Genomic DNA, 24,811 nt, shown 5'->3' on the forward strand with positions numbered 1-24,811 from the left:
CTGGGAATTTTGAATGCCATGAAACTGTGTTACTTCTTCACTGCTCTTCTGGCCCTTTCTTTAGACCAGTATTGGAGGCCTGGTTGCACTCTGCATTTTTGTTTATTTCCATCCCTGTCATCTCTAATCTGGACCATTTCAGCAGCCTCAACAGTCTCTCCAGGCTCTGGTCTTTCCTCTCCAACTCCATCCTCACCGGAAATGTGTCAGCTCTCCTCCTCATGAAACTTCTCCAGGTTGATGCATATCCTGATTCGTCAGCACCACACGAGTCAGGTCCCTTCATAGTCAGGCCTTGCTGAGTGAGGGCCTTGCTCATGGAGCCTATGCTTAAACCACTCTGAAATCTCATGCTCGTTTTCTCTTCCTAGAATGACCAGCTCCATTTCTCTTTCACCCGATAACCATCTACTCATCTTTTAAGAGCTGTGTTAATTGTTGTTGTCCTACTGGCTTGATCTGCAAGGGGGGGACAATTGTGATATCCGTGGTGCCCATTTCTGTACAGACACATACTTGGTAGTTAGTAAAATTGGGTGAATGGTTTTGAGGGTGCACTGAGCACCTTTGTATCCTTTCGGGGAACTGAATTTCATTTGCCTTCTATTCAAGTTGGTTCACTGACCAACCACACTCATTTTTGTCATCATCTTTGATTGCCCAGTAAGCGCTTAACAAATGTAGAATAAATGAATTAGTTCTGATAGTTCTACAGAACTTGTGATTAACAGAGACATGTATTTTTAGATTGCAAAATTCTCTGCATATTTTATTGCCTTAATGCTACAGTGACAAAGAACTTCACATTTTGCGCATTTCTTTGGTCACCTTTCAGCATAAGAATGAATTACTCTTCACTTATGATTTTTGTGTGGACCTCCCGGCTCTTCACCCGCAGCTTGTTGACCTGGGACTCTGCAATGTCAGCGCGTTCCTCGGCCTCCTCCAGCTCGTGCTGGAGCTTGCGGAATTTGGAGAGGTTGACATTGGATTGTTCCTCCTGAGAAAAGAAATGCATTTGAGAGAACAAGAAAATTTGACATTTTCTGATTCTCATTGCCTTCTTTACTTCTAGAAGCAGCTACTGATGGATTTGCTTCATAAGTGAGAAAACAAAAGGTTCTGTTGTTTGGTCATGTACTTATCTGGGGGTAGGGCATCCCACATGCTCGCCTCTGTGAATGAGTGGGCTTAACAAACCCCCCGCTTGGGCTTTTTCACTGGAAAGAGTGTCCTGGAAAACTTAAGATGCTATAATGTCAACAAGGAGATCAAAGTAGCGGGAATCTGATTCTATGAGACAAACTTGAAAAAGTAGTCACAGTCGGGGCATCTGGGCAGCTCAATCTGTTAAACATCCGACTCTTGATATCGGCTCAGGTCATGATCTCACAGTTGGTGGGATTGAGCCCTGTGTGCTTGGGATTCTCTCTCTGCCCCCTCTGCTGCTTGTGCTCTCTTTCTCGTAATAAATAAATAAATTAAAAAAAAAAGTAGACACAGTGGTACTATTGGGTGCAGAGAATCTTAAGGGAAGTTTCTGAATTTAACAGGATGAGAAAGATAACAAGATGAGAAAGCAGCCAAATGAAAAGGAAATGTTCTGATGGATTTATTGTGAAGTTTGTTCAGCAGAGCTTAGATTTCAGAGCCCTCATTTGCACAGACCCTGTGAGTGCTGGAGATTTCTGGGAGTGGCAGAGTGTTCTAGATAGGGAAGTAGGTTGTAACCAAGAAGCATTTCTATACTAACATGTCTGGAAAATTGCTTAAAGAGATCTCAGAGAAATGAACCTGAATCTAAGGCTCCAGTAATTAGTGCTAAATTTGTTTTCATTCCAAATACTCATTTTCAGACCTGATTTTATATTCTTTGCCTTAAAGAAATACTCTTAAATTCTATAAACTTCAGACTCCCCGAAACCTGGACCTGCTCTGGACTTTTCTGTCTCATTATGCAGATACTCACTGCCTCTTCAGCTTGTCTCTTGTAAGCTTTAACTTTGGTTTGTAATTTGTCCACCAAGTCCTGCAGCCTGAGAACATTCTTGCGGTCCTCCTCCGTCTGAAATGTAAGAGGCAGCAAATAGTGTTGTTATTTGAAAACAACGCATTATTTTCACTTTCTTGAAAGCAAGTGGGCCTGAGAAATATGGAAAGGCAGGTCACCTGGTAAGTGAGTTCCTTTACTCTTCTCTCATGTTTGCGGAGACCCTTGACAGCCTCCACATTGCGCTTCTGTTCAGTTTCTACCTCATTTTCAAGCTCCCTCACCTGGAAGAGAAAAAAGGTGTTTAGCAATTTGGCTGTAACTGGCTGCACGAACAGGTCAGGAACTGAATGAACTGATAGACACCCACCCTGGCCTCCAGTTTCTGGATCTGCTTCTTCCCGCCCTTCAGGGCCAGCTGCTCAGCCTCGTCCAGACGGTGCTGAAGGTCCTTCACCGTCTGCTCCAGGTTCTTCTTCATCCGCTCCAGGTGGGCGCTGGTGTCCTGCTCCTTCTTCAGCTCCTCGGCCATCATGGCCGCCTGTTAGCAGTGAAACAAACCCGGTTGAGAGCTGGGCTGGCGCATCAGGATTCAAGTTTGAGCACCACCGTGTTGCCCTCTGCTCACATCAGTGATGGCCTTCTTGGCCTTCTCTTCTGCGTTGCGGGCTTCCTGGACAATGTCTTCCATCTCTCCCTGGATCTGGGAGATGTCTGTCTCCAGCTTCTTCTTGGTGTTGATCAGGCTGGTGTTCTGTTTCAAATTAATAAGAAAAAGGAGGGGGGGGAAGCACATTTAATTATATTCTGTTTATACTATCATTTTTATTAGTGTATACAGGCAAAAATTAGTGATCCAAGAAAATTTCAGCATAAAAATCAAATGAAAAGTTGACTCTAAGTTATGCCTTCTCTTCTTATTCACCCATACTTCTTTTAATGAATATTTTCTTAAATTCTAAGGTAAAATTTGATTTTTGATGCCAAAGATGTTCAACAATTAACAGTGGCTGCCTGTAAGCATGAAGCACAACTGTGAGCCAGGAAAAAAAATGTAAAGTGCTGTGGCTCATGGAAAATGGATTATTGATTTTTAGTTGTTTATTCACATGTGGTTGGCTTCATATTTAAAGTACATAAATAGCATCATTATTGGTACAAAAATGAACAAAGGATCTGTTATGTTTTGGAAAACTTGATGGTATTTAAACATATTTAATCAACTCAAGGATACTAAGCATGAGTATGAAAAACACTGCATTTTAATTTGAATTTAAAATTATTTGTCCTACGTGATTTTAACATTTCCATGATGGCTATTTCCTTATATTGCAGTTTTTAAAAAGTATGTAGTAATATATGTTTATTACAAAAAAGAACATATAAATTAGCAAAATAAGAGGTAAAGAATAATTGTTATACACTCCCTACCCAAAGATAAGCATTGATAATACTTTTGTTTATCCTATATATTTTTTACAAAAATGATCATGCTTTATATATTATGTTTAAGTTGCTGTTTTCACTTAGTATATTGTGAACATCTTTCCATGGCAGTAAATGCATACTGTAATGGCTCCTTATTAGCCATCATGAGGCTCTACCACCATTTATTTAGCATATCCATTATAAACAACAAATGCTGACTGGCAGTAATGATGGCCTCTGTGAATTTGAACTTAAGAGCTTCTTTTTATATTTCATGTAGTTAGCTTTTATGTGTGTCCGGGACACACAAAATTACTTGGTGGCTTATTCTTTCTCCTCTATTTTATTTGCTTATCTATTTGCAGCTTAGAGTTGCAAAAGACAAGATGGCCACTAATGTCATATGTATGGTTATTAGCAGATGGCCTTTTGTGCTTTCCTTACGAAAGTTTCTAGAACCCTAAATTTTTTCTAATCAGCATGATTATGGCAGTCTACAAATACACCTGTGAGCTGGCTAGGCCCGCCCCCCCTTCCCAGTATGTCTTAGTAATGTGCATTCTCCAGAACTTCACGAAGGACCCTGGCCAGGGTTACTCCTTACTTAAAAACAAGCTTATCCCCTCAGATTGTCTTCAACTTCAGGAAGTGCCTTTGCTCAGCCATAGTCCTGAACCTTACCTGGGTGTGCAGGAGTTGCACACGCTCACTGGCATCCAGGAGCTCCTGCTCAGCCACCCTCCTGCTCCTCTCCGTCTGCTCCAGGGATGCCCGTAGCTCCTCGATCTCAGCCTGCAGCAGGTTGGCCCTGCGCTCCACCATGGCCAGCTGCTCCTTCAGGTCCTCCTGGCCTCTGACGGCATCATCCAGATGTAGCTGAGTGTCCTGCACAGAAAGAGGCAATGACTCTTACTCGTGTTCCAATGAAAGTGAATACAAATTTCGGGTTGTTGACACACCTTGTTCTTAATAACTTAGAGTATGGTTAGAGAGAAAAAATGAGAAAGTCCCTTTAATGACATTCTCTGTAGCCTAGGGTAGCAGATCTACTCAAAAGAACACGATGTTATATTTTAGATTGTGAATCATAAAAAAATACCATGGCCAAAGATACAAAATTTTGGATCAAGAAAGCATCCTCAGAGATGAGCTAGTCTAATGATGTTGTTTTACGTATATTAAACAAGTGTAGATATATGTATTTTAAAAATATGTGTATATACTTATATACATTATACAAATGAGGTTCCTATAAAGTGATTTGTGCAGTGTCTTCAGCTGACAAAGTGAACTTTTCTTTGACTTTTCCAGAAGCAAGCTATTTTCCAGCTGTGTATGTTTCAGCAGTGTAAATTTTCAACTGATTACCATATTATTTAGGTTTATGGCATATAAATTGCACAGTTACACCTTGACTGCATGACACCATGTGTGTTTATCCCAGTGTACCTTCAGTATTCCTTGTGTGTTTCTAAGATTCTTTATTGCCTCTGCAGCCTGGCGGTTGGCGTGGTTCAGCTGGATTTCCATTTCATTGAGGTCTCCCTCCATCTTCTTCTTGATCCGCAGGGCATCGTTCCTGCTCCTGATCTCAGCATCCAGGGTGCTCTGCATTGACTCCACCACTCTGAGATGGTTCCTCTTTAGCTGATCGATTTCTTCATCTTTCTCAGCAATTTTCCGATCAATCTCAGATTTCACCTGGTTTAACTCTAGCTGGATGCGAAGGATTTTGCCTTCTTCGTGCTCAAGAGATCCCTTTTTAAAGAGCAACATTTAGGTTATTCTTGGTTCTCAACCCCCTCAGGATCTTCCCAGGTATAATCTGCAACTGGCCCTTGGGAGGGCAGGGAGAGACCAAAGAAAGAGGCAGGCCATTCCAGCTTGGTAGTGGCTATTTAATAATAGCAAAGTGACTTGGGTAAGAGGCTTGTCTTGAACGGCAGGAAGCCGAATGAATCGTGCCTCTGCCCACAAAATTTTAAAAGTTTACAAAGAGGCCCTCACTGGATTTAGTCACGTGTACCGTCTAGGTGTTCTCAACACCACACCACTGTCTCAAGGCTGTTTGTGGAGCAGCCCCTGGGAGCAGGAAAGGCAAGCGGAACCCACATTCCAAGGACAGGGGAGGTCAGTGGGTGTCACGTCTTTTTGATGATGTTTCCCAATTGATACCTGAAGAGCTTGTTGTTGTTTGTTCTGCACATTATGATGATTTCTTGAAGGCGTTAAAAAATGCACAAACTTTCATACATCTTAATTTAGCCTGTTCTGCATTCCCAAGGAAATTCAGTATTTCTCACTGAATTAAGGAGTTATCCCCTGCAGCTTTACCACATGACAGATCTCAGTTGCTGTTAATTTTTCCATTTATTTATAAGGCATAAGTGAGCAAACGAAACATGTACCTCTGCTTCTTCCAGGGCAGCCTGTAGTTCACTCTTCTCTTGATCTATTTGTTTCTTTACTTTCTCCAATTCGTGGATATGCTTTCCCCCCTCCGCAATCTGCTCCGTCAGGTCAGAAATCTCCTCTGTAGGTTCATAGTAAAACACCAAATTCAGTTGAGAAAAATGAAAACTTGAAAAGATGCCTTCCTGCCATTTTGGAAGGAGAAGGATTACAAAGACTCACGCTGCAAGTTCTTGTTCTCTCGCCTCAGGGTTTCCAGGTGATCCAGGGATTCCTCGTAAGCATTCTTGACCTTGAACAGCTCAGTGCTGAGAGAGCGGGACTCCTTCTGGGAGGCCTCAAGTTCAGCCTGAGTCTCCTCATACTTCTGTTTCCACTCTGCCAGGACCTGGAAGTACACCAGAACTAAGCCTCTGTAATCAAGAGTCAGGCCACTTTCCCCCAAGAAGCTGGTCATTGTGGGCCACCTTGTCGAAGTTCCTCTGCTTCTTGTCCAGGGCTGCACAGGCCGCATTTGTTCTCTCCACGTCGATCATGAGGTCCTCCACTTCGTTCTGGAGCCGCTGCTTTGTCTTTTCCAGAGAGGCACATTTGGAATTCACGGCCTCCACCTGTTCCTCCGCATCCTGCAGCCGCTGGGCCAGCTTCTTCCTGAAACGTTGGTCAGTGCGGGTGACCAAGAGCAGAGTTGAAGCCACCACAGTGAACTTAATAAAGCTGCTGACTAGGAAAGCATGTTTCCCCCAAGAATTTTTTGCTCCTGTGTCCACAAATTGTTAAGGTTTCCTAAAATGTCTTCTCAGTACTCATTTTGTCTCTTTAATTCTCCCTAGTGAAGTCTACTCTTTATCTCTGGGGTTGCCAAACATACTCCTGAGCCAGGCCTTTTTGTGTGCATGGTGATGGTAATGTGTGTGTGCGTGTGGGAGAGAGATGAAGAATGAGTAAGCGCTTCAGCTGAGTGAGCAAGGTGAGGGTGTGAGAGGGTGACGAAGTGACAGCCGTGAACAGGAGGCATGTCTTCAAAGATGCTAGTGCTGAATAGCATCGTAAAACATGTGTTAACATGGTCCTCTTTATGAATGAAACTGGGGCCCAAAGTGACATGTCTGAGGGCATATGATTAATGACTAATGTTCTGGGTCTGAAGCCCCATACAATAAATATTATTCCATGATCACATTTTCCCCAAATACCTTCCTTCACCAGCCCCCTTAACTCACAACCTCCCCCAGCCCATGCTCTTATCTGGAGTGCTCCCTCTGGAAATGCTTGCCAAACCCCTTCATTCTGCTTAATTCTAACAACTACCAAGCTATATCCAATATAGAGAATTTTCCTTCACTGGGAACATAATGATTATTGCCTTTCCATGTGTAACTCCCATGAGTTTTATTCCATTAAAACTGTACATAATTAATGAATAAGTTTATTGATACTGGTTGTTAAATAATGACAGAATATGATAGTCTCATTCTGAACTTCTAAATACTCCAGGTAGGGATAAACTGATTATTGCTAATTATAATATTCATAATAATGTATCAGACAGCCTCAGTGCCTCCATTTTTTCTTATATTGAAGGAAGTTCTACTCAATTCGTAAAGGATATGCTGATAATTTTTGGTTCATTTTGTTAGAAAGAAATTTAAGATATTTTTGTAGTAAATGAGATTGTGGGGAAGGCTGTGGTCTTGGCCCTTTCTTCAGTGGACATGTACCAGTTTATAAAGAGAAAATGGTGGTTTCCACCACTCTGTAATCAGATAGGCTGGTATTTTTCACCTATCTTCATGTCTGGAATATTGTTTCTTTCATTATTTTATCTTCACTGTTTTTAAACTTCTCTTTCTGTCCCCATCATTAAGACCCCGTACTTGGCCTCCTCCAGCTCCTCTGTGCGCTGGATGGCGTCTGTCTCGTATTTGGTCCTCCACTGGGCCACCTCGCTGTTGGCCTTGGACATTGACCTCTGCAGTTCAGCCTTGGCTTCCTGCTCCTCCTCATACTGTTCCCGCAGCAGGTCACAGTCATGGCGGGCTGATTGCAGGGCGTGGGCCAGTGCGTTCTTGGCCTGAACCAACCAGAAAATGTGCATTGTAAGTTTATGTTCTGATCATTGATATTCTCTAAGTGAAGCTCAGTTGTATGTCATGCTGCAAAGTTTGAGGGATTGGAAATCTCAGCTGGAAAATTCTCACCTTAGACTCCTCTTCCAGCTGCCTCTTTAACTCCTCAATCTGTTGTGTAAATGCTTGTTTGCCTCGTGATAGCTGAGACACCAGAGCCTCTTTCTCATCCAGCTGTCGTGAAAATTCACCTGGGAAAGACAAAATATGAGAGCTTTAGTTCTGTTGTCTAGGTGCCGACTAGTTTATAGACTGCTGTAACATCAGAACTCTTATTCAATGATGAAGAGAATAACCCAAGAACTTTGATATGGTTGAGAAGGTGTTATTTCTTTCTTTTTTTTAAAAATGTGAGCTTTCTTTGATATTTCAGGATGGAGATAGATAGATAGATAGATAGATAGATTATTATTTTTTTTTAGTAATGTCACGACAACAAATATCTCAGTCCAGGGCTTAATTTTCTTCCAGTTATAGCTTAGAACCATACTTTTTACCATCTCCCAGTAAAAAGGAGAAGGAATGACAAATCAGTGATACTGGACACATGTGGCCTGAGAAGTGATGGGCATCCGGTGGGCGCTCACAAGTGGAGGCCCGCCTTCCATTCTTGGCCTCTGTGCGCACCAGCTGTGCACCTGCTGACCTGACTCTGTGTGTAGGCGCGCCTTCTGGGCCGACAGCTCATTGATGAGGCGCTGTTGCTCCTCTTCCTTCGTTTTCACTTCACTGAGCTGGTCCTCCAGTGTGTGGCACATTTTCTCAAGGTTTCCCTGTGGTGGGAAGTAGGCAACAGGAAGAGCAGACGCTTTTATTTGTGAGTCTGGATTTGGAGAGAACTACTTGTGGAAAGGAGCTGAGTTTTATGTACTTTTCTATCTACTCCAGAGCCCTGAATGGTGCCTTGGATGTAGAGGCACATAATTTGGGCTAAATGAATACACATATGATTATGAAAATTAGGTCATTTCCTTTTGGAAAATATGAACATCACTTAAATTCTGTATCCTGTAGAGTATGGTTTTTAGAGAAAAATTTTTTTCCTGTAATTACATTCTTTCGTGGTCATAGTGACAATATTTAAATTGGTTTCTACAAATAAGATAGGAACACTGAAGTGATTCATTTCAATAGAGTGATGCCAAACAGGCGTAAAATGAGATAACATTGAAAGTTCATACAGTTAGATTGGATATAGTCATATATAAACTCTATAAAATGAAAAGGAGACAAGTTAATAAAAACCTTGGCCTTGGAGACGGTCTCCATGTTACTGGCCAGGTCGTCGATCTCCATCTTCAACTCGCTCTTCTCCTTCTCCAACTTCTGCTTGACCCTCTGTAGGTTGTCTATCTGCTCCCCCAGCTCGGCCACGCTGTCCGCGTGCTTCTTCCTCAGGGTGGCCGCCGTGGCTTCGTGCTGCAGGGTGGCCTCTTCCAGGTCCCTGCGCATCTTCTGGAACTCGGCCTCCCGCTTCTTGTTCATCTCGATCTGGGCTGAAGTGGCCCCGCCGGCTTCTTCCAGCCGCTCGCTGATCTCCTCCAGTTCGCGGGAGAGGTCTGAGCGCTGCTTCTCTGCTTTGGCCCGGGAGGCCCGCTCTGCCTCGATTTCCTCCTCCAGCTCCTCGATGCGGGCCTGAGGGTGACACACCAACATTAATGGCAACTCGTGGCAGTTTTGATTCCTGTGATACGCGGACGAGGTGGAGGTTGTGACTCACCTGTAACTCCTTGATCTTCTTCTGCAGCTGCATGGCAAGGGCCTGCTCGTCTTCAATCTTGCTTTGCAGATTGCTCATTTCAAACTCTTTCCTATCAGAGGGGCAACAAATAAGCTCTGTCAGTTCTCTTACCAGTCCTCTCTGCCACATATGGTGGAATATCTTTATGCTGCTGTGTTGAGGACATGAGTAGTACACGTTTTACAAGTCAATACTGTACCATTTTCATTTAATAAAAAGTCAAAGATGCCATTATTTGTTTTTTTATGTGTACTCCAAAGTAATATTTTGGAGATCTTTAAAACATATATTTGGCCTGAATTGACAGATGAATTGACAGACAACAAGCAGATTACAATTTAACTATATCATGCTCACTTTTTAAGTTTTTCATCGAGTTGCTGTTTGTCATTTTCGACGTCCATTGTGGACTCCTGGGCCAGTTTTAGGTCTCCCTCCAGTTTCCTCTTGGCTCTTTCTAGGTCCATGCGGAGTTTCTTTTCTTGTTCCAGAGACCCTTCAAGCTAAATTTATAGTGTATTTTATTTATTTCAGTCCTGAGGCACTGAACCATATGTTACTGGCCACCAAAGATGCACAGGAGAATTTTAAAAGATGCACCAAATAGCATGGGAATTTTAATGATTGTTTTCAAACCCGCAGAGAAAGGCATATGTCACAACTGTCTGTTTTATCTTAAGAGGAAATACTGTGTTTTTTACACTTACATCATCCACTTGCTGCTCGAGCTTGGTTTTAGCTTTGGTCAGCGTGTTGACCTTGTCTTCTTCTGCCTGTAGGTCATCCAGGGTCTGCTGGTGGGCCTCCTGGAGGGCCTTCTTCTCCTTGGTCAGCTTAGCAATGGTTTCGTCCAGGCCTGCCATCTCTTCTGTGAGGTTTTTCACCTTAGATTTGAACAGATTATAGAATGTTAATGACATCCCGTCATCTTGACAAAAAACATGGTAATAGCTTAGGACAGTGTCAGCCTAAGATGGAAAATGGAGACGAGAAGCTAACCCAGGCCTCCATAGCTGAAAAATATGGGAGGTAAGGGTCAAGGTAATTAGATAGAAATGGTGAAGACGACATATATATGATGGTACTTTTCTTTCATATTCATTGATTTTAAGATTAAACTTTTAGTTAAAGTATTTCTGTAACAAGCTAGCACTTTTAAACACTCTAAAATGGATCATGATTGTACCTTGTTCTCTGTGGCATGTTTCTCCTTTTCAACCTTGGCCAAGGTCAGCTCAAGGTCATCGATGTCTTTCTTGAGCTCTGAACACTCATCCTCCAGTTTCCTCTTTTTGGCCGTCAGCTCGGCATTGATCTCCTCCTCATCCTCAGCTCTCTCAGTCAGCTCTTTGATCTTGGCCTCCAGCTGGATTTTGGTTTTAATCAGCTGGTCGCATCTTTCCTCTGCGTCAGCCAAGCCATCTGCTTCCTAATGGGGGAAATTAAACACTTCCATTTGTATAAGCTATATTTGCAAAGACACAATAACTTATTAAAAGGTGGATACTTTAGTGACTCAACCAGTTTGGTCAATACATATGCCAACTTTTAAAAGTCCAGTAGACAAAATGTTAGTAATTTTAATCCACTGATTAAGTATAGTAACAGTTTTCCTCCAGATATCCATGTGTGGAAGACCAAATCGGGAAAACTAGCCCTTTGGCCAAATCTGCACTTGTGCTGCTTTGGAAGGGTCAGTTATTAATTCTTGGACTCGGTTTTCTCAGGTTTGAGGGGTTCATTAATTTAACCTTTTCCTCACCCTGGTAAGAACAGCATAACTTCTATTTTATGCACAATGCATTCCCTAAGGAAAAAACAGTCTCATCTAAGAGAAGGTTCTATAAAGGAAGGAAAACATCTTTGGATAGCTTTATGACTTTGCTCTCTGATTTCCATACTACGTATGGATGTACATATGAACATATGCAGCGTAATTTGTGACTTCATGTCTATTGCTTCTTCAGGTCTGAGTCTTAGTATTTTTGAAAGATGAACAATGACAACACATATTTTAGTGGAAACCATTGATTTATAAACCTTAAACTAAAAATGTTTCATATCTACTTATACAGTGTTTGGAGGATAAGAAGTGGCTGAGCTGTGCAGGGACTAATGCTCACAGATTGAACTTGAAGCTGTAAGTCATTTTTCTCCTGCATCAGAGCTACCATCTTCTCCTCAAGTTCTTTCCTTTTTGCCTCTGACTTTGCCAGCTCTTCCTTGGTCTTCTCAAATTCTTCCTTCATGTTGGCCATCTCCTTCTCGGTCTCAGCGCTCTTGAGGAGGGGCTTGATCTTGAAATACAGCTTCATCCAGGGCCAGTGCTTGACGTTCATGAAGGCACGGACGTTGTACTGGATGCAGAAGATGGACTCTCTGTAGGAAGAACAAATATGAAAATGAAGAAGAATGTGGGCAGTGACTGGCACTCAACAGAAGTAATGACTGCATCAGATTCAACTATGAAAATGTGGAGAACGAGGTCCCTCACCTCCTCTCCATCATCTTCTTGAATTCTACTCTCATCAGGTACCCTCTGCACACAGCCTGGGTGCGTGTGATGAGTTGGGCCAGCTTTTCATCTCGCATCTCCTCTAGAGTTCCCAACAGGCCAGCTTTAAAGAAAACCTGGCCAAAGAACAAGTGAGATATGTCATTTCCACTCAAGAGAAAGTCCCAAGGTGGTGAAATTATGATAGAGATTTAGGTAGATTGGTACCTTGGTATGACCGAATTTGTACTGGGTGTGGTCGATGTCAATAGACCCCAGAAGTTTCTCAGAAGCCTTCTTACTATCAATGAACTGACCCTCTGGGATGGCACTTGCATTTAGAACCTTGTATCTATCAGAATTTAAAGAATATGAAAGTTTGTTTTTCTTACCAAAACTCATAGTAACTATCATTAAAAAAATGATAGACTGAGTTTTGAGGAAAAAATTCCATTAAAATAAGCAGTGCTTTAGATAAACCTTGGGAAAATATGTTTAAAAACAGTATAATATAAACCAAGGCTTCATTCTTTCTGATAATTGCATTTCAGTTTTCTTTTTAAAAAAAAATGCTTATTTATTTCTTTTGAGAGAGAAAGAGAGAGAGAGCGAGCATGAGCAGGGGAGGGGCAGAGAGAGATGGGGAGAGAGAATCCCAAGCAGGCTCTGCACTGTCAGCATGGACCCTGACACAGGGGTTGATCCCACAAACTATGAGATCATGACCTGAGCCAAAACCAAGAGTCAGATGCATAACCGACTGAGCCACCCAGGCACCCCAGAATTTCGGTTTTCAGGGAAAAGTTAAAAGATGTTTGAATTGCATGGCAATAATGATCTGGACTAGCACATTGAAAGGGAGAAAAAAATGAGACACAAACCTCTGTTTGAAGTCTGCATAAAGGATTCTGCTGGGGAATCCCTTCCTGCAGATGCGGATGCCTTCCAGCACTCCGTTACACCTCAGCTGGTGCAGGACAAGTTCATGCTCCATGGCCCCTTACAAACAAACAAACAAACAAGCAAACAAACGTGTTGTCTGTATGTCTATAGAATAGTGAAGTCACACTGGAGTCTTACTTGGATGTCAGAAGAGTCTTACCGGGAGTTTTGGTTTCATTGGGGATGATGCAGCGTACAAAGTGGGGGTGAGTGCTCCTCAGGTTGGTCATCAGCTTGTTCAAATTCTCCTGAGAACCATAGGGAAAGTTTTAAAATCGTTTTTTGTTGCATTTACGTGAGACTCCCTATCAAGGATCTGTAGTTAATGGGCTCCATTTCATGAATAAAGTCAATGTAACTGACTACAGTAGTTGCTTCCAGAGAGGGTTTGATTTCATGTGAAATTTGTTCAACGCTAGATCTTTTAGATTTGGAGCTTTGAGGGGAGATGTTTCATATATTGTAAGGTTTGAACTCACACTGCAGGTTTTATTTTTGTTCAATTTTTCCTAACACATTTTTCATTTTCCTTTGTACAACATTATCTTTTTTCTGTTTCACTATAGATTTCTTTTAAAAAAAGTTTTTTTAAGTTACGGTAATTTAATTTGTCACAGAAGTAGTTTTTTTTTTTTTTTTGGCATTCAAGAATATACTGTACCCTAAAAAGCGCTGACACTGTCTGGAAAGAAGAACCCTTCTTTTTGCCACCTTTTTTTCCACCGCCACTTTCTGAAAAATAATATAAAAGAATTAAAACTATTTAATTTGTACTATCCATAGGTATAAGGACTCCCAAGATTCCCTCTGGAATTTAAATGTGCACTCATTCACTTGTATCATCCCTCATCTTCCCTCTGTATCTTTCCTCCTTCAGCTCTGGATTAGGGAAATAGATGCATTGGCTCACATTATGGGTATTCAGGAAAACAACAACAGCAACAATAAAAGAACTGTGGATGAAAAGGGTAGATGTGGGGAAGAGGTAGGACCCCTTTCCTCCAAATCAGCAGAGGGGGAGTGCCAGAAGACAGAGGAGTAATGCCGCCTTAGTGCACACATCCCCCAGAGAAGAGGCAAAGTTGCATGCATGGTGCCAGGGAGGTGAGCCTCTGCTAACCTGCAGGCAAGTCCTGCTTCCTGTTGCTTGTGTTTCTCTACCTCTGCTTGCACATCTGGTCTTAGGGGACTTAGGAGAACACAACTTGCATTCCTTAAGCACTAGTGCCTTGACAAAGGATTTCTTCATCTCCAGCTTAGCTGGATCCTTTAAGGAACCGATACTATCAAAATAATTGAAATAACCTGTATGATCTTGAGCACGTCACTTAACCTTTGAGTCTCTGTTTCCTCATGGGTGAAATGAGGCCATGGACAAAATGATCCATAGTGTCAGTTTTAGCTCTGAAAGCCTATGATCGTAAGACTCACTAAATATACTTCCTATCATTAAGTCCATATTGGCCAGTATTTTCATGTTAGGTTTTGAGATAACTATGTCAGTCTCTGATAAAAAGTATATTTCTGTTTTGTGACTCTAGGAACATATTAGTGATATTAACAACCTGCTTCAGCACTTTGTCCCCCGGCAAAGAGGAGAGCCAGAGTCTTCATTGCGGACTTCTGGTACAGCCCAACCACGGTCTCGTTCAGCGGGTCCTTGTTCTTGTCCAGCCAGCCGGCAATGTTGTAGTCCACGGTGCCGGCGTAGTGCACCAGCGAGAAGTGGGCCTCGGCCTTGCCTTTGGCAGGCTTGGGCTTCTGGAAGTTGTTGGACTTGCCAAGATGCTGTTCGTACAGCTTGTTCTTGAAGGAGGTGTCCGTGGCCTTGGGGAACATGCACTCCTCCTCCAGGATGGAGAAGATGCCCATAGGCTGAGAGTAGGAAAAAAGGGATGATAATATGAGTCCCTCAGAAAAGTGTGCTCTAATAGTTTATGTACTTGGTGGAAACCTGAACATGTTCCAGAATAAGAGTTCGGGTGATAAGAAATTCAATAGGCATGGTTCTACTTTGCTGCCACTCCTCTGCTACTGAAATGTGAAACAGTCCTGTATCAAGGACATATGGGAAATATATTTGCTAGAAAGACTCAATTAAAAAAAAAAGCCCATCTGTGCCATTTGGCAAACTTTATGTTCAGAGTATAAAATTAAATTCCAAAACTACCATTTCAAAGCTGAATTCTTTATCCCATATATGTATCTATCTAAATACTTTCTTCCCTACTGACAGTGTAATTTCCTTCACCTCAACTCTAGACATGACAAAAGTATGAAGAGAAGAGAAATTACAGCTAATGATTAAAAATGTTCCATTCCCAGGAGAAAAGTGCATCTCATGTTGTATCATTAGAACTCTCTGTACTCTGTGCTATGTTCCCCACTCTGTGGAGTTGAGTGATGATAATTAGGTTTTGCTTTGTAAGCAGATCAACTCCTTTCAGTGGCAAGTTTGATATGAACGACTGATAGAAAATTCAATGTTGTTGATGTTCAGTCACAAATTGTCTCCCCAAACCTATTTTGATGTTCCATGAACTGAGTACCACACAGTTTTTGTGAATAGCAGAGATACTGTATCACCAAATTAAAGTTATTTTCCTCCAGTTGGGTAGACCCAGGCTGATATTACCCCCTCCTCTTTCATATTTTGATGAATTTTGACATGAGTGTGTGAAGTTGTCATAGATGGCGGTTGTACTTACTTTTCCCTTTCGGCTGCTCAGGCTAGTGTTCACATGTAACCATGTACTGTGTGGGCCTCCCTAGGCATGTGGTGAGTGCCCAGTGCACATTCGAAAGTGCTTAATGATTGCTTGTTGGGTTTTAGTATACACACAACCGATAGAATCATTGCCCCAACTCTTTGATAAAGGGGAATTTAGGGCTCCCCTTCCAGGTAAGGCTGTTTATTCAGCAGTCCACATGGTCTTACTGACTGCAACAACTGAAAAGCTGCCCTCCCAGCCTATAAGACACCTTGACATATCCTGCCTTGATACCCGTGAAGAATGATTCATGCATGGCACACCATCATGGGACAGCCAGGATCAGTGACCGTACTCACAGGACTAGCTGTGATTTCATTCCTGTCACCCATACCCAAGAGATCACATAGGAACAAAAGTGAGGGAGAAGGAAGTGAAAAGAGGGAGAAATGTGAATCCTTGTGTCTGTGGATGTGTATGTATTGCAATCATTTTTCTGTGAAAAACTACTCCTTAATATGTTGCTTGTGATGCACCATGCACCTGGTCACTGTGCCCAGGAATGTCATAAAACACCGCTGCTGGTTCTTTGAGAATTGGGATTGCAGTTCATTCAGCATGAGGAGGTGGACAGTTTGTTTTTCACATACCAAAGGCTTGAAAAGTCATACGAACCTTCTCGATGAGCTCGATGCAGGCAGCCAGGTCCATCCCGAAGTCGATGAACTCCCACTCGATGCCCTCCTTCTTGTACTCCTCCTGCTCCAGCACGAACATGTGGTGGTTGAAGAACTGTTGCAGCTTCTCGTTGGTGAAGTTGATGCACAGCTGCTCCAGGCTGTTGAACTAGGGCGTGGCGAACACCAAAGAGCTCAAGTGAGTTTGGGAAACCCAGGGGGCATCCGGCAGAGCAGACACGAAGCGGAGGGGCCTTAACAGGGCCGCTTATTCCAACAACTCACATCAAAGATCTCAAAGCCGGCGATGTCCAGGACCCCGATGAAGTACTGTCTGGGCTGCTTGGTGTCCAGCTGCTGGTTGATGCGGGTGACCATCCACAGGAACATCTTCTCGTAGACGGCCTTGGCCAGGGCGCCCACTGCGTTGTATACCTTCGTGGACAGAGTTATGATTGTTGGCGTTACTAAAGACGTGTTGAGAAGGCTGGGGATGTGTGTGATTCATTGAGCCCGTTCACTTACCTGCTGCACAGTCTGGCCTTTGGTGACGTACTCGTTGCCGACCTTGACCCTGGGGTAGCAGAGGGCTTTGAGCAGGTCAGCAGAGTTCAGACTCTGGAGATAGGCTGCCTTGTCAGCAACTGCATGAACCAGGTGAGGACGGTAAAAACAAAACAAAACAAAACAAAACAAAACAAAACAAAACAAAAACCACAGTGTGCACAGCTTAAGGTGTGAAGGACAATGACAAAGAGAAAAAGTTCTGCTCAAAGAGTAATATGTGCAAATGTGGCAAAACCATTTGTTCATATTGCTTCAAAAGCATTGCCAACTTTCACACTAATTTTAGTCATTTTTTTTGAGATGATAATTTGGAACTTGGGGAATTGATGCTCTGTGTGATATTTAAAACATAGCTAAAGTAGACCACAGATAAAAATAATTTGTGAAATTCTAACCTAGAGGAGTAGTGACAGGAAAATTCCGATCAGTTTTTTTTTTTCCTCCAGTGCATGTGGGCACACAAATTATTGACTGGGATGAAAAATGCTTTAATCAGATCATAAATACTAGCGTACAGTAAGGCAGTGAAAAATGGAATGGGCAGAAATCACGTCTCCACAAATCTCGGTTGTGTAAAACATGCAGTGTGTGTCATTTCTGTTCCCTTCTAGTTTTCCCCACTGTCGGATAAGTCAAGAAAGTGAACCCAGGGCCCTTGCCCTTGAGGAACTGATAGTGTCAGCTGTAATCTCAATTGAACGACATGAGCAAGCAGGGAGTGTAGGTACCTTCGGTGCCGTCAGGCTCGGCCTGCTCCTCACGCTGCTTCTGCTTGAACTTCATGTTCCCATAATGCATCACGGCGCCCGTGAGCTTGTAGATGGCAGCCTTTTCGTCAGTGCTGAAACCCAGAATGTCCACAGCACTCTGTGGAAAGAGTTGGATTTGACTCGGCTCGCAATGATCACCATGGCAGATGCCCTCAGTACACAGGGGCCTGCCTCCCCACCTTCTCACCCTGTCTTGCCTTTGCATTTGACTAGCACTTTGCTGTCTAAAGGCACTCCTGTTCTTTAGCACTTAGTTCCACAAAGCAGCACCAAGAGGTATGCATCAGTTTCCCATGGAGTCAGGTGAACAGGGAAGATCTTACGTGACTTGTCCACACTCACCTAGCCAGGACTCAGAGCCTTGACTTTGGATGCCAAGGCCAACGCACTTCCCGTTTCTCCACAAGACCCCAGCCTTGCCCCGTATGTTTCTTATCTCATGCGTTCCCTTTGCCTCACAAGTCTGTTTGCTCCTTTTCCTCCTGTGTTGTCCCAGCCAAATATGTAATCCTAGCCTGCCTTCCTGGACAGGGCAGGTGAAGTTAGGAAGAGGGTATGAGGAGGACAGCACGTGCCCTGTGTTTTTCCCCATGTTCTTCTATGATATCAGGTCCCGTGAGATGCCTGGCAGGGAACTTCACCTGGTTGTTCCTCATGCAGGGAAAAGACATTTCTGAACAGAACTGCTTTCATTGAAGTATTGTTGTATCTTTTTTCTCTATCAGATTTTGATCACCTTCTTAGTTGCCCATGTTAGGCTTTGAGAAAGCAGAGAGAGCTTGGTTATGTAACACTCGTGTCTCCTAAGACTCTCCAGATAATTTACTTCCAGCTCACTGACCCGACCTACTCAAAATGCCTCCATGTTAATATTACAGAAGTCTTGGGGCAAGACTACTAAGTTTGTTTTGTTTTTTTAACCTCTCAACTCCTAACACTTTTGGACATAGGAATAATAATGGGTTAAAGCTTGTGAAAGCTGTTATTTATCAGATAAAGGCACACAAATAGTTCATAGAGTTTTTGAAAGTAATATTTTAAGAGAAAAAGTATTCTTGTAAGCAACTCTCAATCTTGTCTTGGGAATATTGGGGTGTTCCCACTGGTCTTAAAGTTGAGAGTAATTGAAGGTTGACTATTCAGAAATTCAAAAGAAAACTTGAAATATCTATAAGTATATGTATAAAGAAAATAAAAGAGCAATGATCCTTAAAAAAAGAAGAGAAGGGAGAGAGAATCTATAGTTCCCAAAACTAAACATTCATGGAGTCCCAAAATGAATTTTTGAGGTAAAGAATCCATTTCTTCAAATGCTACATGGGGTGGAGTTGGGGGGAGAAGGGAATACCATTGGCCCACAGAGTTACATTTGAAACAAAGTTCGTATTTACGTCCAGTTACAGAAGAACTGTGGAAATATCATGTTCTGTTAAAAATCTTTTAGCTCCTTTTCCCAGACTCTTGGCTGTAGGGTGTGACATAGGAGAAATGTCACTATTGGAGTACAAAAATGGACCCCAGTGACCAATGAGAAAAAAAGAAAAAAGGAGCCAACCAGCTGAAAAATGCCTAACGCTCGATGTTTATTCCAGACTTTTAAAGTTTTCTGATACATGGTAGAGGTCATTGACACATCCTATAACTTTGTTCCAAGGGTAAGGAAGCCTGAAAGGTAATATTGCCCCTAATGTCTTTCTGCTAATGCTGTTCACTCTATAGAGGAGAGTGTCGTATACTGCAAGATAAATTTGCTTTTTCATGTTTTGTACCTATTACTTACATCTGTGGCCATCAACTCTTCCTGATCATCAATGCTGGGCACTGTGATTTCACCTTGACTGACAAAGGCAAAGTCATATGGGTTGGTGGTGATCAGGAGCATTTCTGTGCATGTGGAAAAGAACAAGTATAGCCAGAATTACTTTGGTCATGAGAAACTTTTTAGAGGAACTATTAGGAAGAAGGGCTTTTATTCTTCCTCGGTGGAAATAAATCACAGATACTTCTTACCAATAAGCTCTGGTTTCTTGTTGGACATGATTTGATAAAATATGTGGTAGCTTCTTTCCGCCTTTAGCTGGAAAGTAACTCGGGACTTCTCTAGCAGATCTAGAAAGGCAGATCGAGCACGTTTAAAAGAAAAGGCACAATGGAAAATTAAGCATTTGAAAAGTTCACCCAACACAAATAAGATTTTCAATATATTCCCTGGAAGAAAAAGATTTTTAATCCCTAATATTTATTAACTTACATGTTTCAATATCTGCCGAAGCCAGTTTGCCTGTTGCACCAAAATGGATCCTGATGAATTTTCCCTTAAAAAAGCAAAGGAAGACTTTTTGTACACATTCAAAGGCAGACAAATGTTTTCTTTAGCTACGGACCGAACAGATGGTAAAGATGTCGACACCACACGTCCAGAAGTGTCAGTGCTGATGTTCACGTGAAAAGGAAGAGCAAGAGACTCACAAAGCGAGAGGAGTTGTCGTTCCTCACGGTCTTGGCGTTGCCAAAGGCCTCCAGTAGGGGGTTGGCGCTGATGATTTGATCTTCAAGGGTTCCCTGAAGAGAAATGAGGAAGATGGACAAAAAGACCCCGGAGAAGATGAGTTGCAGTCTGCTGAGGTAGCCTCCCATTGACTTCCTCTCCTGCCCCCTTCTCCCTTCTCAGACCTCTGTAACTTTGGGGAGGCTTTCTGCAGCAAGTAGAAGGAAGACAAAGTGGGGGAGGGAGGTACTCCAGTGACATGGCCTTGATTTCTGTATTCCACAATGCCTGGTTTTTCCTCCTCATAAATGGTTGTGAGAACTACTACCTGGCACACCCAGCAACAATCAATCATCTCATTCTTACAGCCCACCCAAGAGTTATTTTCTGCATTTGGGCGTCACCTACATTGGTGGCCGTGGCTCTAAAGGACTTGGTCAGTTTTTTCAGAGCCTCTGATGTCTTGCATCCTGGGAAGAGTATCATACCCACCTGCATTTTGCCAGGAGTAGGTTCTTCTTTTTTCTTCTCTCCAGTGATTGCGATGGTTGCAAAGTACTGGATGACACGCTTGGTGTTCACGGTCTTGCCCGCCCCGGATTCGCCGCTGCCAAGTCCACACGGAGGGACAAGTCAGAGTCTAACCACTACCTCGACCAAAATCCAACAGAAAGAAAGGCACTGAAATCTACATACGTAATCAGGATCGACTGGTTCTCACGATCTGTGAAAGAGAAACCGGAGATAATGCTGAAAAACACAGTGCTTGCAAACTCAAAATTGCCTTTTAAAACCCCCCACTCACACACACACAAATAACTATATGGATTGGTGCTTTGCTTTTTTCACAAGATTCTTTTTAAAATAAGTAGCAAAAAGATGTGTTAATTAGCCAGTGTGTTGCACTCCTGTGACCTTTAGTGTGACATGGAACGTGTGATGCACTATTTCAACAAAATGTATGTGAGAGTCATGTATCAATATCCAATGAGTACTGGCTCCATTATCCATTTAGCCACTTGGTCCATAGTGCAAAATCTCATCATGCTATTAATGTCCCATCCAAAGTTTTGTGTCGTGATTGTGGTGACCTGTCACTATGAGCTTTCAAAGCTCACTCTCTAGGAGAGAGGACACATTAGCTGTGATTAAAATGCATAGATGGTACCTACATTTGGTTAATTTTGAGCTGAAATTAGCATTAATTAGTATGGATTTTACCATGGAAATATAAGCAAAATTCTCTGTTTTTGGAACTGGTCCATTTTATTCTAAGTATATTTCCCAATTTTATTATTATAGTATACTACTTGCCATATTAGCATACTATCATTATTATTATGTTTGTGCTGAACATTTTATTCTCAAAGTACTGCCTCTGTGTCTTTTGTGTTATCAGTATATACTTACTTTATAAATGACTCCGTAAATTGTAATTATGGACTCACCTGTCAGCATGAACTGATAGGCGTTGTCGGAGATGGAGAAGATGTGGGGCGGGGCCTCCTGGCGCTTCTTGCCTCGGTAGGCGGTCACCACCTCGGGGTTGTACACCGGCAGCCACTTGTAGGGGTTGACGGTGACACAGAAGAGGCCCGAGTAGGTCTGGGAAATGACAAGCTTGCTCAGTCAGCAATCACCTTGGAAATACTGCTCGATGTGCAAAGGGAGAGGGACCAGAGCACCAGGATGGTTCTCCTAAGGCTGCCTCCCACCCACACACACCCTACACAAGATGCTTCAGTTTGCCGATGAATTCAGCATTAAGTAGATGGCTTTTCCCATGCACATTTTCAAATACATTAGAATTCACAGCAGTAACCAGATGATTAGTCTTAAGATAATATAATAACCAAATCAAAAAATAAAGTCTTTAATAGGGTTTAGCTAACATAGTTCATGAAGTTAGTGGAAAGTGAAAAGAAAAAGAAGGGGGTGCTCACGTAGATCATCCAGGCTGCATAACGCTCTTTGAGGTTGTACAGCACGGCGGGCTCGTGCAGGTGCGTCATCATGGCCATGTCCTCGATCTTGTCGTATTTGGGAGGGTTCATGGAGAAGATTTGATCTTCCTTAACTGTGACAGTCTGTTAAGAGAAGGAGCTGGTGCTTATCAGCTGAGGAACAGAAAAGCATCAGTTATGTTTGCCCACCTCCCTTTGTGTTACTTACAGCCCCAGCATCAGTCTTCACCGTCACCTTCCCCCCTTCTCTGCTCTGGACTGTGCTTTTCACGTAGGATTCCTTAGCATCCACCACAAAGACAGAATTCTTGGCATCGAAGGGCCTATTCTGGGCTTCAATGCGCTCCTTTTCAGACTTGCGGAGGTACGGAGCTGCCTCCCCAAAAACGGCCATCTCAGCGTCGGAACTCATGGCTGGGGGTTATTGGCGGCAACACAGCACAGGTGTACCTAGAGGGCAGAGAGAGCCTGACGGTGAGGCTGGGGGAGCGTGGACGTTGTCCTCTTGGTTTCACGTTCCGGTGCCTCATTGGCCTCGCCCGTTTCCTCGCTGCCGCCTGTCGGGATCGCTCTCGTGTCCCGTACAAAGGTGCTGAGGGATCGGATCACAGGTTGGAAAGCCTTATGTTGGCAGCTTCATGTTTGTGACATTTGAAGCCTCCATTGCATCCTCTGTGTTGTAAGGCTTTGCAGAGAAATGTGGAAGAACTCATATTTCAGTCAGCAATGTTTGTGATGCCCCAAGTGTGTTCAGAATATTTTCTTTTTCTGCTTGCTTAGCTTTGTTTCCTTTTTCCATTCCCCCTTCCCACTTTTTTTTTTTTGACATTGCAATGATACAAAACCATGGAAAATAACTCTTTTCAATGGCTTTACAATCTGAACCTAATGTAAAAACTCACATATTTTGTCCAGTTTTTCTCCTGGCCCAAATTTTTAAAATCAGATACATACATTGGATGTCATATTTTTAAAATTAGATTGATTAAAAGGTAAATCTGTTCATTCAGGACACGGTCCAAAATTAAAATAGTTAATAAGCACAAATAAACTCCCAGTTTAGGAGTGCATTATTTAGGTATCAGGTAAATAAAGGGAAAAGTAAATGCAATGAAAGTTGAAAATCCAACAAATGATTTTTCCCTAAGCCAAAATTAAGTCTCCTTGATCACTTCTTAAATTATGTGAAAGCAGTGTTATTAAAACAAAAGATAACTTTAGAAAACCATTTTAATTTTAAAAAAATTTTCATAGCGTTTGTGTATTTTTAGTCTATATTCTCTTTGTTTTTAGCTGGATTTCAGCATACCAGTTATTTTTATCTGATTCTTATTTCAGATCTCTCTTTCTTCTTCCTTTAAAAACAAAACAAAACAAAACGAAATACGAAACAAAACCCAAAAACCAGTTCTTTGAATATCTCTTCTGAAGTGGATAGCCAGTATAAAGTTTCAAGCCAAAATGAACTTAAAATTTTTTTCCCACTGACAAATTAATTACGAGAAAATAAATCCTCTTGCCTTGATGGCAAGGACGAGACAAGCGACCAGTGACAGAAGGTGACTTCTGTGGAGAGGAAGAGGGGCTGGCTTCTGGAAAACAGTGTCTGGGTTGTCAACGACAGTGAGAACAGCAGCCTTCACCTCAGGTGGGCTTTTCAGAAGGGGTCTTGGCATTTTGTCATCAGCATTAAACATCCTCGCGATTGAGATGGTAGATGTGGAATTTGCCACATATTCTAGCTCTAAAATCAGTCTCGTTCACACCTATGAAAACCTCTTGATGATCCAGTGAAATTTCAACATATTTCCAGGGGACAAATATTAAATATTTAACAGTTTTTTTCTTCGAAGGAAAAATGTTATCCTGTTAATGTTATTTTTTGTTTCTGTGTTTTTACACAAGGCCATTTTGGATTAACAGCACACTACCACGTAGAGATTACTGTAATGCAGTGTATTCATCGAACACAGAAAGGAAGTCACCCTTGCCGTCTCATGTCTGAGATCAGTGGTTTCCCGACCTGTGGGGTCACAAGCCCCCAAGGATCCTCAGGGTTGTTGCAGGGGACTCTTGAATCCATCTGCACAGCGATAATTGCCTCAAGTTTGAGCCAGCAACATCATCAAACAGTGTTTTCTGTTAGAAAGTCTAAGTGACTGTAGCTTCCCATTAAATATAAACTAATTAAAAATGTATTAAATGTGTAGCTGTGTTTCATCATTATGTATCTTTCTAACGTAATACTAAAAGTACAGGTCCCAACATGTGGAGTTGGTCGGAGGGAGGTCCATTGAATGTTTTGATTCTGTGGAGGAGAACTTGGAAACGACTGGTTTAGGTTATAGATGGCAAGAGCTGGGAAGTACCTCAGCGGTCACCTAGAATGTGGCGTCCTCATTTTACTGATAAGGAAAGGAAGACCCAGAAAGGTGAAGGGGTCATGCAGCGCCGCAGAGGTGTGACGGCGGGGCTGGGGCACGAGCCCTGTTCCCCTA

At 42.5% G+C, this 24,811-nt stretch overlaps 1 protein-coding gene and 1 long non-coding RNA gene across 2 annotated transcripts in view; one reads left to right on the forward strand and one right to left on the reverse strand.

Annotated features, from left to right (window-relative positions):
* LOC122484961 (myosin-4) overlaps positions 1-22,740 on the reverse strand; it is a 91,058-nt gene extending 68,318 nt beyond the window's left edge. Inside the window, exons 1-38 of the mRNA XM_043583134.1 lie at positions 22,522-22,740; positions 22,293-22,436; positions 21,798-21,954; positions 21,046-21,073; positions 20,842-20,956; positions 20,331-20,423; positions 20,113-20,176; positions 19,872-19,970; positions 19,642-19,745; positions 17,820-17,958; positions 17,050-17,168; positions 16,810-16,959; positions 16,523-16,693; positions 14,702-15,011; positions 13,798-13,868; positions 13,297-13,384; positions 13,076-13,193; positions 12,423-12,546; positions 12,195-12,331; positions 11,824-12,079; positions 10,887-11,129; positions 10,408-10,584; positions 10,058-10,203; positions 9,680-9,770; positions 9,205-9,594; positions 8,606-8,732; positions 8,032-8,150; positions 7,708-7,904; positions 6,298-6,481; positions 6,053-6,218; positions 5,827-5,951; positions 4,868-5,176; positions 4,100-4,303; positions 2,619-2,744; positions 2,361-2,531; positions 2,170-2,274; positions 1,970-2,065; positions 833-1,000 (exon numbers count right to left, since the gene is read on the reverse strand). Of these exons, the coding sequence (XP_043439069.1) occupies positions 848-1,000; positions 1,970-2,065; positions 2,170-2,274; positions 2,361-2,531; positions 2,619-2,744; positions 4,100-4,303; positions 4,868-5,176; positions 5,827-5,951; positions 6,053-6,218; positions 6,298-6,481; positions 7,708-7,904; positions 8,032-8,150; positions 8,606-8,732; positions 9,205-9,594; positions 9,680-9,770; positions 10,058-10,203; positions 10,408-10,584; positions 10,887-11,129; positions 11,824-12,079; positions 12,195-12,331; positions 12,423-12,546; positions 13,076-13,193; positions 13,297-13,384; positions 13,798-13,868; positions 14,702-15,011; positions 16,523-16,693; positions 16,810-16,959; positions 17,050-17,168; positions 17,820-17,958; positions 19,642-19,745; positions 19,872-19,970; positions 20,113-20,176; positions 20,331-20,423; positions 20,842-20,956; positions 21,046-21,073; positions 21,798-21,954; positions 22,293-22,436; positions 22,522-22,725 (5,820 nt within the window). The 5' untranslated portion in view covers positions 22,726-22,740 and the 3' untranslated portion in view covers positions 833-847. Of the gene's footprint in view, positions 1,001-1,969; positions 2,066-2,169; positions 2,275-2,360; positions 2,532-2,618; positions 2,745-4,099; positions 4,304-4,867; positions 5,177-5,826; positions 5,952-6,052; positions 6,219-6,297; positions 6,482-7,707; positions 7,905-8,031; positions 8,151-8,605; positions 8,733-9,204; positions 9,595-9,679; positions 9,771-10,057; positions 10,204-10,407; positions 10,585-10,886; positions 11,130-11,823; positions 12,080-12,194; positions 12,332-12,422; positions 12,547-13,075; positions 13,194-13,296; positions 13,385-13,797; positions 13,869-14,701; positions 15,012-16,522; positions 16,694-16,809; positions 16,960-17,049; positions 17,169-17,819; positions 17,959-19,641; positions 19,746-19,871; positions 19,971-20,112; positions 20,177-20,330; positions 20,424-20,841; positions 20,957-21,045; positions 21,074-21,797; positions 21,955-22,292; positions 22,437-22,521 lie in introns of the transcript that reaches the window.
* LOC122484962 overlaps positions 1-24,511 on the forward strand; it is a 54,501-nt gene extending 29,990 nt beyond the window's left edge. The window contains exon 2 of the long non-coding RNA XR_006297750.1: positions 24,219-24,511. This is a non-coding gene — a long non-coding RNA (uncharacterized LOC122484962). The remainder of the gene's footprint in view (positions 1-24,218) is intronic.
* The last annotated feature ends 300 nt before the right edge of the window (positions 24,512-24,811 follow it).

Source organism: Prionailurus bengalensis, chromosome E1, assembly GCF_016509475.1.
Source record: "Prionailurus bengalensis isolate Pbe53 chromosome E1, Fcat_Pben_1.1_paternal_pri, whole genome shotgun sequence".
NCBI lineage: Eukaryota > Metazoa > Chordata > Mammalia > Carnivora > Felidae > Prionailurus > Prionailurus bengalensis.